The sequence below is a fragment of the Apodemus sylvaticus genome, chromosome 7, assembly GCF_947179515.1.
Source record: "Apodemus sylvaticus chromosome 7, mApoSyl1.1, whole genome shotgun sequence".
NCBI classification, from domain to species: domain Eukaryota; kingdom Metazoa; phylum Chordata; class Mammalia; order Rodentia; family Muridae; genus Apodemus; species Apodemus sylvaticus.
In genome coordinates, this window is record NC_067478.1 from 22,995,591 (window position 1) to 23,014,031 (window position 18,441).

At 36.8% G+C, this 18,441-nt stretch overlaps 1 protein-coding gene across 4 annotated transcripts in view; it reads right to left on the bottom strand.

Annotated features, from left to right (window-relative positions):
* Stag1 (stromal antigen 1) overlaps positions 1 to 18,441 on the bottom strand; it is a 757,688-nt gene that overhangs the window by 194,438 nt on the left and 544,809 nt on the right. For 3 of the 4 annotated variants that reach the window (XM_052187535.1, XM_052187534.1, XM_052187536.1), the window contains one exon: positions 3,957 to 4,053. The exons of the other annotated variant lie outside the window; for it this stretch is intronic. In XM_052187535.1, coding sequence (XP_052043495.1) covers positions 3,957 to 4,053 — 97 coding nt within the window. The remainder of the gene's footprint in view (positions 1 to 3,956; positions 4,054 to 18,441) is intronic. 4 annotated transcript variants of the gene reach the window in all.

An 18,441-nucleotide genomic window follows, 5' to 3' on the forward strand; every position in this document is an offset into this window, starting at 1 on the left:
CAACCACATGGTGGCTCACAACCATCCATAATGGGATCTGATAACCTCTTCTGGTGTGTCTAAAGACAGTGACCGAGTACTCATACAGAATGAATGAATGAATGAATGAATGAATGAATGAATGAATGAATGTTTTTTTTCAATTTTAAAAAATTCAAAACAATTAGGAACTCAAAGTGAATATGAATAAATGTCAAAATGAAGACCACAAAGCAAAAAACAGAATAAATTAATGAAAGAAAATCAAGATATAAAATAGGGTAACCAAGTCTATTCTCTGAGAGAATAGACTCTCAGAGCATAAGCTATTGGTGTTCTGTTAAGGAAATTTTCCCCTGTGGCCATGTGCTCAAGGGTCTTCCCCAGTTTCTGTTCTATTAGTTTCAGTGTGTCTGGTTTTAAGTAGAGATTCTTGATCCACTTGGACTTGAGCTTTGGACAAGGAAATAAGAATGAATCAATTTGCATTCTTTTTCATGCTGACCTCCAGTTGAACCAGCACCATTTGTTGAAGAGGCTATCTGTTTTCCACTGGATGGTTGAAGCTCCTTTATCAAAGATCAAGTGACCATAACTCTGTGGGTTCATTTCCGGATTTTCAATTCGATGCCATTGATCTACGTCATTGTACCAATACCATGCAGTTTTTAACACTATTGCTCTGTAGTATTGCTTGAAGTTGGGGTTACTGATTCCCCCAGAAGTTCTTTTACTGTTGAGAATAATTTTAGCTATCCTGGGTTTTTTGTTATTCCAGATGAATTTGAGAATTGCTCTTTCTAAGTCTATGAAGAATTGAGTTGGGATTTTCATGGGGATTGCATTGAATGTGTAGATTGCTTTTGGCAAGATGGCCAATTTTACTATATTAATCCTGCCAATACAAGACCAAAGAAGATTTTTCCATCTTCTGAGGTCTTCTTCGGATTCTTTCTTCAAAGACTTGAAGTTGCTGTCATACAGATCTTTCACTTGTTAGGTTAGAGTCACACCAAGATACTTTATATTGTTTGTGGCTATTGTGAAGGGTGTCATTTCCCTAATTTCTTTCTTAGCCTGTTTATCCTTTGAGTACAGGAGGGCTACTGATTTGCTTAAGCTAATTTTATAACCAGCCACCTTGCTGAAGTTGTTTATCAGCTGTAGGAGTTCTCTGGTGGAGTTTTTTGGGTCACTTAAGTATACTATCATATTATCTGCAAATAGTGATAGTTTGACTTCTTCCTTTCCAATTTGTATACCTTGGACCTCATGTTGTCTAATTGCCTGAGCTAGTACCGCAAGTACAATATTGAAAAGGTAAGGAGAAAGGGGGCAGCCTTGTCTAGTCCCTGATTTTACTGGGATTGCTTCAAGTTTCTCTCCATTTAGTTTGATGTTGGCTACCGGTTTGCTGTATCTTGCTTTTACTATGTTTAGCTATGGGCCTTGAATTCCTGTTCTTTCCAAGACTTTTAGCATGAAAGGATGCTGAATTTTGTCAAAGGCCTTTTCAGCTTCTAATGAAATGACTATGTGGTTTTTTTTTTTTTTTTTGGAGTTTGTTTATGTAGTGGATTACATTGATGGATTTCCGTATATTGAACCATCCTTGCATCCCTGGGATGAAGCCTACTTGAACATGGTGAATGATTGTTTTGAAGTGTTCTTGGATTAAGTTGGCGAGAATTTTATTGAGTATTTTTGCATCAATATTCATAAGGGAAATTGGTCTAAGGTTCTCTTTTTTTGTTGGATCTTTGTGTGGTTTTGGTATCATCAAAACTGTGGGTTCATAGAATGAGTTGGCTAATGTTCCTTCTGTTTCTATTTTGTGGAATAAAATATGCTTATGCTCTAAGATCAAGAATTGACAAATGGGACCTCATAAAACTACAAAGTTTCTGTAAGGTAAAGGACATTGTCAAAAGGACAAAACGGCAACCAACAAATTGAGAAAACATCTTTACCAACACTATATCCGACACAGGGTTTATGTCCAAGATATACAAAGAACTCAAGAAGGTAGACTCCAGAGAGCCAAATATCCCCCTTAAAAAGGGGGTGCAGAGCTAACCAAAGAATTTTCATCTGAGGAATATCGAATGGCTGAGAAGCACCTAAAGAAATGTTCAACATCCTTAGTCATCAGGGAAATGCAAATCAAAACAACCCTGAGATTTCACCTCACACCAGTCAGGAGAAAACAGGTGCTAGCGAGGATGTGGAGAAAGAGGAACACTCCTCCACTGCTGGTGGGGTTGCAAATTGGTGCAACCACTCTGGAAGTCAGTCTGGCGGGTCGTCAGAACACTGGGAATGATACTTCCACAGGACCCCGCTATACCACTCCTGGGCATATACCCAGAGCATTCCCCAACATGTAATAAGGATACATGCTCCACTATGTTCATAGCAGCCCTATTTATAATAGCCAGAAGCCGGAAAGAACCCAGATGCCCATCGATGGAGGAATGGATACAGAAAATGTGGTATATTTACACAATGGAGTACTATTCAGCCGTTAGAAACAATGAATTCATGAAATTCTTAGACAGATGGATGGAACTGGAGAACATCATCCTTAGTGAGGTAACCCAGTCTCAAAAGAACACTCATGGTATGCACTCACTGAAAAATGGATATTAGTCTAGAAGCTTGGAATACCCAAGACACAATGCACATATCAAATGATGCCCAAGAAGATGGAAGGAGTGGCGCCGGTCCTGGAAAAGCTAAGTGCAGCACTGTCAGGGAATACCAGGACAGGGAAGTGGGCAGGGGTGCTTTGGGGAACAGGGGAAGAGAATAGGGCTTATTGGACTTTCAGGGAAGGGGGGGATCCAGGAAAGGGAAACTCACTTGAAATGTAAATAAAGAATATATGGAAAGAAAAGAAAAGAAAAGAAAAGAAAAGAAAAGAACGAAGCGAAACGAAAAGAAACGAAAAGAAAAGAAAAAAGAAAAGAAAAGAGACTCTCTAAAGAAAATCTAAAAATAAAACACAAAACCACAAACTCAGAAAGGGAAACAATGTTCAAAGAAAAGTCTTACCAACGGACTGGATCAAGTAACAAAGAGATTATCAGGTCTTAAAAAAAAAAAATTAAAAGATCCCACAAAGTCTAAGAAAACCCATGAAAGGAACATGAGGAACTCTAGAACACTATAAAAGACAAACCTAGAAATCATAGGTATCTAAGAGAAGAAAACCAGTCAAAGGCAGAAGAATATTGTCTGTAAAAATCACAAAAGAGAAATTCTCAAATCTAGAAAGGAGATGGCTATCAGGGCCATGTACTAAGGGTGTACAGAACACCAAATGGACAGAACCAGGAAACAAGCTTCCCAACTTCAATTAATATGTAGTTGTATGTTTTGAAATGCCTGTAATAATTTTCATTTCAATAAAATACTAAATATACAGAAATAAAGAAATAGAAGTAAAGCTATAGTGCTGAGGCAGAGGTGACTGAGTGCAATCAGTTTGTGTAATCCTTATACAGACTGTGGTGTCCCAGTATGATAATGTCACCCACATTAATGGTGGATCTACTCTCTTCAGGTATATCTTTGCAGAAATGTCCTAACAGAAATACCCAGAGGTATATTTCCAACTAAATTAAATGAAGTTGACAAAAATAACCACCACATTCATTTTGTCAAAAATGCTGTGAGCAGCTATGAAGATAGATGAAAAATTGGCAAGTAGAAGGAAACAGAAAATTTGTGATTAAAAAAAAAAAAAAACAACTCAAAAAGAGTACAAATTTTAGTTTTTCTTGACAATTTTGAAAGAAATACAAGAAACGTATTGCTATTTGGACAGGAGAATAAGAAGTATCCTTAAAACACGAACTATCTGCCATAAATGAAGACAATATAATTCTAGGATGAATTCTATGACTAGTGGCACATGATGTTACACTGCTGAACTGACAGGTTCAATAAACAGCATTTATTTCACAACTGTGTACCTCGACATCCTGAACACTGGATAAAAAAGTTGATTAAATCCAGAAGTGCGATGTCCCTGTCTTGTTTATATGATTCAATCCAGTCATCCACCACGGACTATAGGAAAAAAAACACAAAAATGATTTTAGAAAATTTAACATCACACTAAAGAGATCTTCAAAAAAAGTTTACGTGTATGTGAAATTAACGAAATAAGACAATCACTTACCTGAAACTATTGTTCTCTTTTCAAATAAAAGCAGACTTCCCTATTTATAAGGCTAATAAGAGTATTGTTACTAGATCTCAATAGAGGAAAAGACATAGCTAGCCTTAAAAAACACAGAAAGATTACTATTAAATATAACTGTTATATGATAAAATTAAAATTCACTTATACACTGATAAGAGATTTCTAAGTTCAAAAACTTAATCCACTAGTAGTATACACACACACACACACAAAAAAAAAATCACAACTGTAACAAACGTCATTTTTTGAGTAATGCAACAATGGTTCAGTATTTGTAAATCAAATTATTGAATCAAAATTTTAAGATTATTATATTACTATATCTCAAAAGGTATCTAATAAATATGACACAATATCCAAAACAAATTTTTCTATACAACGGGGCTTATATGAGTTCTTGTTTACTAAAGACAAAAAGTACATGGTCTTTCTGTTAAAAAAAATACTTCAAATAACCAGAACAAAGCACCCAATCAATATAGCCATTATGTCTATATTAAACGCAAACATTAGTGGCACAGAACAATGTTTGTAAAGAAAAATGCCAAGTAAGATCACCAATTTTAACATTCTTCAATGGTGCGCCTTCCTATAATTTGCTCACGTTTAATTCTGTTGAGTTACACTAATTAAACTCTGGATCACCAAAAAGGGACGGGACTAGAGGGGACAAAAAGAACAGGGGAGGAGAAAAGTAAGATAGTGATTTGCAGGGAAGATGATGAGGAGCAGATACAGTGAGGGTAATAAAGGATGAAGACACACATGAAGAGTGTCAAAAAGACACCCCTGTTTATGTGTGATACATATGAAAATAAAAAACTGTATTATAAAAAGAGGACCAAACGCTACTAAAGTAATTTAACAAAATACAATAACAGAATAGCTGGAAATTCATATACAAAGTAACTTCATAAAATTAGCAAGGTCAGAAACTAATAGATGACTAAAAAGTCCTGAACTGCATTTAAATATTTAGTATTAGATTATGCTTTCCTAATATTTGAAAAAAATTAACATTCTAGTGGCCATCTAATTAAATCTGCTTGAGATTTGATTAAGTGAAAGCGGTTGTTATTTTTTCACTGAAAATGTATAAAATCAATTTTTTAACTTCTACACCAAACTATATCTATATGCAATAAAATACATAAAATTTAATTACATATTGATAAAATGTTATGAATCTACACATGTATAATCATAATCAGATAAGGACATTAATCATTTTCAAAATTGAAATAACTTCTCAATCTCCCTTCCCATATGTAATTATGTCAAGCCCCAAATAAACTATTAAGGTGATATTTATAACCAAAAATTAATTTGAGATGAGTAAACTTTAAAATTCATAAATGATCATTGTTCAAGAAAACCTGTAGTATGCATACATTTCCTTTTCTATTCTTTCTTCCCACCCTCCACTCTCACTCGTTAACAGATTCTAGTGTCACCATGCAGCCCTGAATGCTAGCAAGTAATCAGCTGCGTAAAACAGGTTTGCCTTGAAGACCTTTGACTCCTTAGTGTGGAGATTAAAGTCTTGTGTTTGCAATTTCTGTCTGCATTGTTTATTTCTTTTTAATATCAGTGATTTCTTTCATTATGAAAATGAATCAATTTATTCCCTAAACTTGATGCATTAATGTTGTTTCGATAAGGAGTATTACAAACAAAAGTGATTCTTATGAACAAAACTGTGTATACCTTTTCATGTTCATATACTGTGTTGTTTTCAACATAACTAGAAGACTTGTTAATATACAGAATGCACGTGTCAAAATCACCGTTTCTTTTCTATTGATTTGATTAAAAAAAAGAAAATACCCTGAACTAAGAGGAAAAGGCTATTGGCTCACAATACTGTTTCAGTACATCGTCACAGGGAAGACAAAGCAGTAGGAATCTGACCCATCTGCTCATATAGCATCCACTGTCAAATACAGAAAGCAATAAATTAACACATGTTTGTGCTGCTAAACTTGTCCTCTAAAGACTCTTGAGTCAGTGTAGGGCCTAGTCCATGAAATGGTGCAGCCAGCATTTCAGAACTCAATATAATTATGAAGATCTCTCACAGGCATGCCCAATGACCAACCTGATGCAAACAATTCCACAATTAGATTCCTTTCCAAGACAATTCCAGAATGTATCAAGTGGACACTTAAAATCAACTATAACACAAGTATGACTAGCTTCTGGAAACCAAAAGAAAAAGCACAATTCAAATATAGTACATTTTACTCTACCCAAAATAAGTGAGATTCAGAAATATCTGATTTCTTGAGTCCAAATGTCAATACAAATACTAAGTATTATCAATTCCGTGACTTAAAAATCATATGTATATACTTTTCCTTTCATGACTCTACTAAGAACTGTCTTCATTCAAATGAACAAAAGACTCTTACTACTTAAAATTATCCAAAAGCATCATGTTGACACCTCAGAAGTTTTGCTTTAAAAGTAAAGAAAAATTAGACTATGGTAGTAACAGAAGCTGAAGAACAATAAAGTGGGCATGTTGACTATTCAGTTCTACTTCACATGGCAGGCACTGCGAGATAAAACTACAAGAAATAGAAGTGGAAAACTGTCTAAGTGCTTTTAAGATATAGAGTCTAAGCAAAACTGCTTTATGGTATAGGCAATAAAAAAAATGAAGCAGAAACAGCATATCTATGATGGCCTACAATTGAGAAGGAACACTGTACACTGCATTACATTTTGGTCCTGAAAGTGACAGAATCAATTTATGTTATTACAAGATACACACAAAGAAAACTGAAGCACTGAACCTTGTAGTATAAATATAAAAACTTACTAAAACCTACTGAATAAAAAACATATATCAGAAATAATAGATGAGTAGCCAAAAAGTACCAGAGAAAACTTAAGCTATCACAAAGAAGATATTTCAATTTTATAAAAAAAAAAATGGCTTTATAAATAAAACATGCTTAAATAATAGGTACAATTATACAGAAATAAATGAAGTTAGGTTACTAAAAAAAAATCAGAAAAGCCAGATGTTTAAATCCCAGCACTTAGGAAGCAGAAGGAGAATCTCTGTGAGTTCAAGGCCAGCGTGATCTACAGAGCATGTCCCAGGACAGCCAGACCTACATAGTGACGCCCTATCCCCAAAATGTAAATAAATAAGGCCCAAAGAAGTGTGGAGTGTGACAAGATTTCCAAGTAACTAAACCCCAGAGCAGTAACACTTTCTAGATTTTGAAACCTTACCAGATATCAGTATAAGTGGATGAATAACAGATATAAAAGGAAAGCAATGGTAGAGAACAAAAGAGGACTGAAGGGATATTAAGGAATAGTGATTGTTACTTCCTATCATTTTTGACATTATTTTTTAAATTTGATTGCTTAACTTCTTTTGGGTTTGATGAAAGGTTACTATCTTGCTTTTTCCAGGGTTAAGTTTCCCTCCTTGTATTGGTGTTTTCCTCCTATTATCCTTTGTAGGGCTGGGTTTGTGGATAGATATTGGGTAAACTTAGTTTTGTCATGGAATATCTTAGTTTCTCCATCTATGGTGATTGAGAGTTTTGCTGGATATCTCTTAACATCAATGGACTAAATGCCCCAATAAAAAGACACAGACTGACTGGATACATAAACAGGACCCTACATTTTGCTACTTACAGGAAACACACCTCAGGGTCAAAGACAAACACTACCTTAGAGTAAAAGGCTGGAAGACAATTTTACAAGCAAATGGTCTCAGGAAACAAGCTGGAGTAGCCATTTTAATAACAGATAAAATTGACTTTCAACCCGAAGTCATCAAAAGAGACTCTGAAGGTCACTTCTTGCTGGTCAAAGGAAAAATACAAGAAGAACTCTCAATCCTGAGCATCTATGCCCCAAATGCAAGGGCACCGTCTTTCGTAAAAGAAACTTTATTAAAACTCAAAGCACACATTGTACCTAACACAATAATTGTGGGTGACTTCAACACTGCACTTTCCTCAATGGACCCATCAGGAAAACAGAAACTAAACAGGGACAAAATGAAACTAACTGAAGCTTTGCAACAATTAGATTTAACAGATATATATAGAACATTCTATCCTAAAACAAAAGAATATACCATTTTCTCAGCACCTCATGGTACCTTCTCCAACATCGACCATATAATTGGTCACAAGACAGACCTCAACAAATATAAGAAGATCGAACTAATCCCATGCCTCCTATCAGATCACTATGGAGTAAAAGTGGTCTTCAATAGCAACAAAAACAACAGAAAACTCACATACACGTGGAAACTGAACAATATTCTACTCAATGATACCTTGGTCAAGGAAGAAATAAAGAAAGAAATTAAAGACTTTTTAGAACACAATGAAAATGAAAACACAACATACCCAAATCTATGGGACACAATGAAAGCAGTGCTAAGAGGAAAACTCATAGCCCTGAGTGCCTCCAAAAAGAAAATGGAGAGAGCATACATTACCAGCTTAATGACACACCTGAAAGCCCTGGAACAAAAAGAAGCTATTTCACCCAAGAGGAGTAGAAGGCAGGAAATCATCAAACTCAGGGCCGAAATCAATCAAGTAGAAACAAAGAGAACCATACAAAAAAAAATCAACAAAACCAGGAGCTGGTTCTTTGAGAAAATCAACAAGATAGATAAACCCTTAGCCAGACTGACCAAAGAGCACAGAGAAAGTATCCAAATTAACAAGCTTAGAAATGAAAAAAGAGATATAACAACGGAAACTGAGGAAATCCAAAAAATCATCAGATCCTACTACAAGAGCCTGTACCCCCTTTTCTCCAGATACCAAATACCAAAATTAAATCAGGACCAACTAGACCATCTAAACAGTCCCATAATGCCTAAAGAAATAGAAGGAGTCATAGAAAGTCTTTCAACCAAAAAAAGCACAGGACCAGATGGTTTCAGTGCAGAATTCTATCAGACCTTCAAAGAAGAGTTAACACCAATACTCTTCAAACTATTCCACAAAATAGAAACAGAAGGAACACTACCCAATTCCTTCTACGAAGCCACAATTACGCTGATACCAAAGCCACACAAAGATCCAACAAAGAAAGAGAACTTCAGACCAATTTCCCTTATGAACATCGATGCAAAAATACTCAATAAAATTCTTGCCAACCGAATCCAAGAACACATCAAAACGATCATCCACCATGATCAAGTAGGCTTTATCCCGGGAATGCAGGGTTGGATCAATATATGGAAATCCATCAATGCAATCCACTACATAAACAAACTCAAAGAACAAAACCACATGGTCATTTCATTAGATGCTGAAAAAGCATTTGACAAAATTCAGCATCCTTTCATGCTTAAAGTCTTGGAGAGAACAGGAATTCAAGGCCCATACCTAAACATAGTAAAAGCAATATACAGCAAACCGGTAGCCAGCATCAAACTAAATGGAGAGAAACTTGAAGCAATCCCACTGAAATCAGGGACCAGACAAGGTTGCCCCCTTTCTCCTTATCTTTTCAATATTGTACTTGAGGTACTAGCTCGGGCAATTCGACAACATAAGGAGGTCAAAGGGATTCAAATTGGAAAGGAAGAAGTCAAACTATCATTATTTGCAGACAACATGATAGTCTACCTAAGTGACCCAAAAAACTCCACTAGAGAGCTCCTACAGCTGATAAACAACATCAGCAAAGTGTCAGGTTATAAAATCAACTCAAGCAAATCAGTGGCCTTCCTATACTCAAAGGATAAGCAGGCTGAGAAAGAAATTAGGGAAATGACCCCCTTCACAATAGCCACAAATAGTATAAAGTATCTTGGGGTGACTCTTACCAAACATGTGAAAGATCTGTATGACAAGAACTTCAAGACTCTGAAGAAGGAAATGGAAGAAGACCTCAAAAAATGGGAAAACCTCCCATGCTCATGGATCGGTCGAATCAATATAGTTAAAATGGCCATTTTGCCAAAAGCAATATAAAGATTCAATGCAATACCCATCAAAATCCCAACTCAATTCTTCACAGAGTTAGAAAGAGCAATTATCAAATTGATGTGGAATAACAAAAAACCCAGGATAGCCAAAACTATTCTCAGCAACAAAAGAAATTCTGGGGGAATCAATACCCGGTTTTTTAAGCTTGCTTATTTATTTATTTGTTTGTTTGTTTGTTTATTTATTTGATATGTTTTTTATTTACATTTCCATTGATTTCCCCTTTTCTGGTCCCCCACTCCCCGAAAGTCACATATTTGGGCACTTAATTTGTGGCTGTCTAACTTCTTGAGTTGTTGATATATTTTAGATATTAGCCTTCTCTCAGATGTAGTATTGATAATGATCTTTTTCTAATTTGTAGGCTGTCATTTTGTCCGAATTATAGTGTCCTTTAGTTTACAAAAGCTTTTCAGTTTCATGAAATAAGATCATTCATTAATTGATGTTAGTGCCTTTACCATTGGTGTTCTGTTCAAGAAGTTGTCTCCTGTCCAGATGAGTTCAAGGCTATTTCTCACTTTCTCTTTTATTAGATTTATTGTGTCTTGTTTTATGTTGAGGTCTTTGATCTGCTTGGACTTAAGTTTTGTTCAGGGTGATAAAAATGGAGATCACTTCAGTTGGTTGTGCACTGGGTGGACCTAACTGAAAAGGGATTGGTGGGGCAGGGTTCAGGGCTGGTTAGTGTTGGTGCCCTGCAGGACTCTGTGCAGAAGTAGGATGCTCTTGGTGTCCTCCAAGAATCCTCTAGATAGAAAGGTGAGCTCACTGCTAGAAAATGAGGTCAGGGGACTATACACAACTCACCTCTGCTGGTTGTCATGGTTGTTTTGTTTTTGATTTGGTGTATTGGTATACACCAGGAATACAGTATAAGATAGCAAAAAGTTGGTGAAATTATTTTTGTTAAGCTAGTTGCATTCCAGAGAATAAGTGGCTCATGTACAAACCTAACAATATTTGTTTCAGAGTCATAGTGTTGATGATATCTTTCAAGTCTCTTAAATTCATGTGAGAAAGTAGCAGAAGACAGAATTTGGTGGCAGGTTGAATGCTGGCTGTATGCAAGTGGAGTTTGGTGAATAATTTGGAGAAAAGACTGTAGCTTGGCTATTTTGACAGTGCTTATTTCCAGAATGCCACTTTTTCTACTCATGTTATTTAACCCCGTATTGAGGATCCCAGCTGCTTACTGTAATGTGCAGCAGTGTAGGGCAAAACCAGAACAGGGAAATAGCAAGGGGTAGATAGGAGAACAGGGGGAGGGAAGAGGGTTTATGGGACTTTCGGGGAGTGGGGAGCCAGGAAAGGGGAAATCATTTGAAATGTAAATAAAAAATATGTCGAATAAAAAAAAGAAAGATAAAAACTGTTAGAGTCTACCTTACACCCATCAGAATGTCTAAGATCGAAAACTCAAGTGACAGCTCATGCTGAGCAGGATCTGAAACTAGGGAAACAGTCTCCCATTGCTGGTGGAAATGCAACTTGAACACCACTATGGAAATTTGGTGGTTTCTTAAAAAATTGGCAATAGCCAGGAAGTGGTGGCTCATGCCTTTAATACCAGCACTCATGAGACAGAGGCAGGCAGATTTCTGAATTCGACACCAGCCTGGTCTACAGAATGAGTTCCAGGACAGCCAGGGCTATACATAGAAACCCTGTCTCTGGGGGCAAAAAATAACCAAAAAGAAAAAAAAAATTTGGCAACAGTTTTACCTCAAGACCCAGCTGTTCCACTACTGAGCAAATACCCAAAAGATGTTTCACCATCCCACAAAGACATTTGCTCAGCTATGTTCATAGTAATATTTATTCCTAATATCCAGAGACTGAACAAAACCTAGATGTCCCTCAATTGACGAATGGAAAAAGAAAGTGTGGTCATTTACACAATGGACTACACCTCAGCTATTAAGAACAAGGACATCATGAATTTTGCAGGCAAATGGATAGAACTTGAGAATAGAGAGTATCATTGGGAGTATGGACAGGCATGGTCCATACTCACCGATAAGTGGATATTAGCTGTAAAGTACAGGATAACCATGCTATTAGTAACAGACCCAAAAAAGCCAAGTAACAAGAAGAGCCCAAGGGAGGTTGGTTATACCTCTCTCAAAAGGGAAAATAAAATAGATACTGGAGGTGAATGGAGGGATGGAACTGAGGGGAGGCTCCAGAGGGTCTATGGTGGCAACTCTAGCCAAGACTCCTAGTAGTGCGGGATATGAATCCTGAAGTGGCCATTTCCAGTAGCCACACAGGACTCCCAGGGAAAGGATTATAAAAGTAACCCATCCACAAAACATTTGATACAAAATGTATACTACCTATAAGATGTGCAGGGACTAAGACAAAGCAGAGATGGAGGAAAGTACCAACCAATGACGGCCCCAAATTGAGGCCCATCCCACGGGCAACAGCTAATCCCAGACACCATTAATGATACTAGGGCCTCTGAGAGATACCCAGTAGTCAATGAAAAAAGGATGCAGAGACCCACAGCCAAAATTTAAATGGAGCTCAGGTAGTCTTATGGAAAAGTTGGGGGAAGGATTGTGGGAACCGCAGGAAGACCATCAGAGTCAACTAACCTGGACTGTTGGGAGGTTCCCAGAGACGGAAACACCACCCAAAGACGAAGTATGGGCTGGACCTACGCACCCTGAAGATACGTAGCAGATGGGCACCTTAGTCAGGAGTGGGCCTTGTCCCTCAATCTGTTGCCTGCCTATCTCTGGATTTCATTCCCCTAAATGGATTGTCTTGTCTAGACAACAGAAGGAGGTCAAAGGGATACAGATTGGAAAGGAAGAAGTCAAACTATCATTATTTGCAGATGATATGATATTCTACCTAAGGGACCCAAAAAACTCCACTAGACAACTCCTACAGCTGATAAACAACTTCAGCAAAGTGGCAGGTTATAAAATCAACTCAAGCAAATCAGCAGCCTTCCTATACTCAAAGGATAAGCAGGCTAAGAAAGAAATTAGGAAAATGACACCCTTCAAAATAGCCACAAACAGTATAAAGTACCTTGGGGTGACTCTTACCAAACATGTGAAAGATTTGTATGACAAGAACTTCAAGACTCTGAAGAAGGAAATGAAAGAAGACCTCAAAAATGGAAAAATCTCCCATGCTCATGGATCAGCAGGATTAATATAGTTAAAATGGCCATTTTGACAAAAGCAATATACAGATTCAACGCAATACCCATCAAAATCCCAACTCAGTTCTTCATTAGAAAGAGCAATTCTCAAATTCATCTGGAATAAAAAAAAAAAAAAAAAAAAAAAACCAAAAAACCCAGGATAGCTAAAACTAAACTCAACAACAAAAGAAATTCTGGGGGAATCAGTATCCCTGACTTCAAGCAGTACTACAAAGCAATAGAGTGTGCAATTTTTAGTTCAATCTATTACTTCACTTTGAGCCCAATTCCTGATATGATTATTGATATTTTGTGATCAACAAGAACATTGACAAGAATTTACAAAATAAACCAACTACAAAGTGCACACAAGAAAGGCATGAGTTACTAAAAGCAGGCTGTAGTAAAAGCATAAAAATAAAAGATATGCTGTGGAAAATTGCCCAGAAGAAATTTGATATGTCTATATTAATATCTGACATGACAGAAATGAAGACATTAACAAACAGAAATTTCAAAAGAGTACATTCATTAGAAAACTGTAACAATCCTAAACTTGTTTATACCAAATAATAAGAGCCTCAAAATAGTTAAAAACGAAAGGTGATTTAGAAAGAAATAAGGAAAATCACAATGAGCTATGGTTCTTTTTAAATACATGTCTTTTCCAGCTGATAAAAGCAAATAAACTTAAAAAGTATTAAGTATAAAGAAGGCAAAAATAACATTACCAATAAATATGACCTTGCCGATATGCATGAATCATAAAATTGAGACTTATAGAACATAAACAGAATACAAAAAAACACCATAAACCGTATTATCTTTATTTCTAATATAGAAAAAACTATCGACTACAATTCTGATTACACCACTCTAAATTTATGTACATAAAATTATAAACACACAATTGTTCTAGAACCTAAACTGAAGGTCCACTTACGAATAAGAAAATCATTTCTAAATTTTCATAGGAAAGTTTTCTAAGTCACATTTGGAAATGGTACATACTCTTTCAGCTAAGACTTAGGAAACATGTGTTAAGTAGTTATATCTGGATTCAACAAGAAGCCAAGAAATGTCTTTCTGCCAAGAGGATCCCTGAATTTTCTTATCTGAAGTAAAATAAAAAATGAAATTTTAGTATGCAGATATTTGTTTCTGCCAAAATCAGCCCTCTGTCTACAGATATTTCATATACTTTTCCTGTCAATGAAAACAGTTAAGTACTTGGGAATACATCCCGTATACAGTTATCAAACACAGACACTACTGTGGATGCCAACAAGTACTTGCAGACAGGAGCCTGATATAGCTGTCTCCTGGGAGGGTATGCCAGTGCCTGACAAATACAGAAGTGGACGCTCACAGCCAACCAATGGACTGAGCGCGGGGTCCCCAATGATCGAGCTAGAGAAAGGACCCAAAAATCTGAAGGGATTTGCAGCACCATAAAAGGAACAACAACTTGAACCAACCAGGAACCCCAGAGCTCAAAGGGACTAAACCACCAACCAAAAAGTACACATGGAGGGACCCATGGCTCCAGCCACATATTTAGCATATGATGGCCTCGTCATACATCAATGAGAGGAGGTGCCCTTGGTCCTGTGAAGTCTTGATGGATACCCCAGTATAAGGGAATGCCAGTCCAGGGAAGTGGGAGTGGGAGGGTTGGAAAGCAGTGGGAGGGGAAGATGGGATAGGGAGTTTTCGGACGGGAAATGAGGAAAAGGGATGACATTTGAAATATAAATTAAGAAAATATCTAGTTTAATAGTAGAAGGAAGAGAAGGAGGAGGAAGAATAATAATTCCCAGTATTCAGTGTAGAAAATGGCATTTCAAGGTAACACAGACAGTAAGTAGTCATACTTCACCTTCAAAGACAACGTGAACAAATTATGCGTGAATTACAGCTTGGACATTGTGATTATTGAAGTATCTCAACCTGCAGAGAAGCTCAGCAGTAGGTAATAACAAGTACCACTCAGAACAAAATACAAGGACACCTTATGAATGTACTATTTGATTTATTCAATAGCTAAAACTCTAGCCTGATAGATAAACCTTTATTTTAAGGAGATGGAGACAAAGTTATGCATTCTCATATTTTTCAGATACAGACAAATTTACAAATACAACATGAATGAAGAGAAGAACAAATCCCTAAAGAAGGACTTCCTAAAACTATTTCCAAGTTCATATTGTACATCTCCCTGTAGGGGTGTTATATGTTCTTAAAAGGAATTGTCTACACTTTCCTATACTGAAAGACATTGTCAGAATATTCTTATTGACTTATTGACTATGTGAACCAATTAGGAGCATGCAGTGGTGAGGTAATAGATACACATTTTTGCTATTCATGAGAATACATTCATATTCTAGTCCAAAGAAGCTAACCACATGTCATATTCCCAAGTGGGGCAGTCTCTAAATGGCTTTTCCTTCAGTCTCCGCTCCACACATTATCTCTGTACCTCCTCCTATGGGTATTTTGCTCCTCTTCTAAGAAGGACTGAAGTATCCACACTTGGGTCTTCCTTCTTTTTGAGCTTCATGTGGTCTGTAAATTGTGTTTTGGGTGTTCCTAGCTTCTAGGCTAATATCCACTTATCAGTGAGTGCATTTCATGTATGTTCTTTTGTGATTGGATTACCTTACTCAGGATGATATTTTCTAGCTCCATCCATTTGCTTAAGAATTTCATGAATTCATTGTTTTTAATAGCTGAGTAGTACTCCATTGTGTAAATGTATGTTTTCTGTACCCATTCCTCTGGGTTCTTTCCAGCTTCTGGCTATTATAAATAAGACTGCTATGAATATAGTGGAGCATATGTCCTTATTACGTGCTGGAGAATCTTTTAGGTATATGCCCAGAACTGGTGTAGTTGGGTCCTCAGGTAGTACTATGTCCAGTTTTCTGAGGAACCACCAAACTGATTTCCACAGTGGTTGTACCAGCTTGCAATCCCACCAGCAATGGAGAAGCATTCCTCTTTCTCCACATCCTGGCCAGCCATCTGCTGTCTTAATGACCCTTACTTTTACACATATATTTGGCTTAGAGAAAAGGATAGCCCCTGAATTCCATAACGATGTGCCTGTCTACTTTATTAGTATAGCTTCCAAAGCTTCCAGGGGTTTTGGAGCATAGTAGTATGGGTATGTATTTTTCATAGGATAGATCAAATAAAAATTCTTAACATTGTTATTGAAATTATTGCATTGTATATCAGTATCAAAGAACCTCAGGCATCATAGGTTTTAACTTTATAACCATCTCCACACAGACTAATGCATTCATTCCAGATTTCTAGTGAGTATACCAGTAGTAAAGAATCTGCCTAATAGAAAAAAGTATTTTTACTTTCTCATAAAATATTCTTAAAATGTTTTTCTACAGATTTTATGAGGAAAGGGCTTTATTTATTTAACTTTGTTTTTATTTACTAACTTTGCATGCTTCTCAATGCCCCCCTCCTGGTCACTCCCTTCCACAATATTTCTCCCTTCCCCAATCCATTCTCCTCTGAGTAGGTTCCTCTGCTCCTGGTATCCCACCTTAATACTTCAAATCTCTGCAAGGATATGCACCTCCTCCTCTCCCACTGAGGCAAGACAAGGCATGTCATCTATAAATAATTTCTAAAATTACTGCAAAGTAGATTAAAACTTTATAGCCAGACGGTGGTGGCGCACGCCTGTAATCCCAGCACTCTGGGAGGCAAAGTTAGGCGGATTTCTGAGTTTGAGGCAAGCCTGGTCTACACAGTGAGTTCCAAGACCGCCAGGGCTATACAGAGAAACCCTGTCTCGAAAAAAAAAAATTCAAAAAACAAAGGGGGGTAGGGAGGGAGGGAGGGAGGAAAGGAAGGAGGAAAGCAGGGAGAGGGGGAGGGAGGGAGAGAGGAAGGGAGGGAGGGAGGGAGGAAGGGAGGGAGGGAGGGAGGGAAGGAAGGAGGGAGGGAGGGAGGGAGGAAGGGAAAGAGGGAGGAAAGGAGGGAGAGGGGGAGGGAAGGAAAGGAAAGGAAAGGAAAGGAAAAGGAAAAGGAAAAGGAAAAGGAAAAGGAAAAGGAAAAGAAGGAAAAGGAAAGGAAAGGAAAGGAAAAAAACAAGCTTTGTATACTTTGGATGTGTACTATCCACAAATCCTCAAAGACGGTCTTGGCCTCTATCATAACCTACTATTGCTTTCTGCTTGTGGAACAGTAGCTGTCATTTCCTAAATGTGTGAAGTAAAGCTCCAAGAGGAAAATTAAAGAATTCTATTAATTCTAAGGCTACAAACTAAATCTTTATTGACAGTAAAACGCCTCTGAAAAATACTCCAAAGATCAACTCTCATCCCTCCTCTCCCTCCTTTTCGCTCTCCCTCTCTCCCCCCACCCCATATGTCTGTCTGTGTCTCTGTGTCTCTTGCTTAAAATCAAATTCCAATTTTCCAGCCCTCTTTTCATTTAAGTTCATGTTTTCAAGAATTTAATATTGACTTCAGGTTAAGGAATCCTGTTCAAAGAGTTTTACTAGCATGAGACAACTCTCTGTGTAGCCCTAGATCAAAGGATTAGGGCTAAAGCATAGCAAACAGTAAGAAATCACGTCACTATATATTTAGTTTATTTTAGTAGCTTAGAAATAAACTTTTTCACAAGGAGTTTTGCTTTATTATGTTCAAAACTAAAGTACAAACTGAGAATCTATTCGATCTAAGTTAAATAGCCCTTTTTAAGAAAGAAATCTCATACGTGAATATGGATTTATTTCTGTGACATTTATTTGTTCACATATTCATTTATTTTTATTTTTGAGGCAGAATTTCACTTATTATTTCTGTAGCCCAGTCTTTCCTTGGATGAAAACTTTTCATGTCTCTATCACCGTTCTGCTTCTGTGATAGATAGCATATGTTGCTACATCTCATTTATTGTGACATTTACTACTACTAAGATTCTTCCTGATAATATATAAAACATTTTAGACAGAAGCAAAATACTTATATTCTTCCTTTAAAGTAAAACTAGAACATGCCATTGCATATATTTAAATATCTATAAACAATATGAATGTTTACATGTACATAAAACAGGTT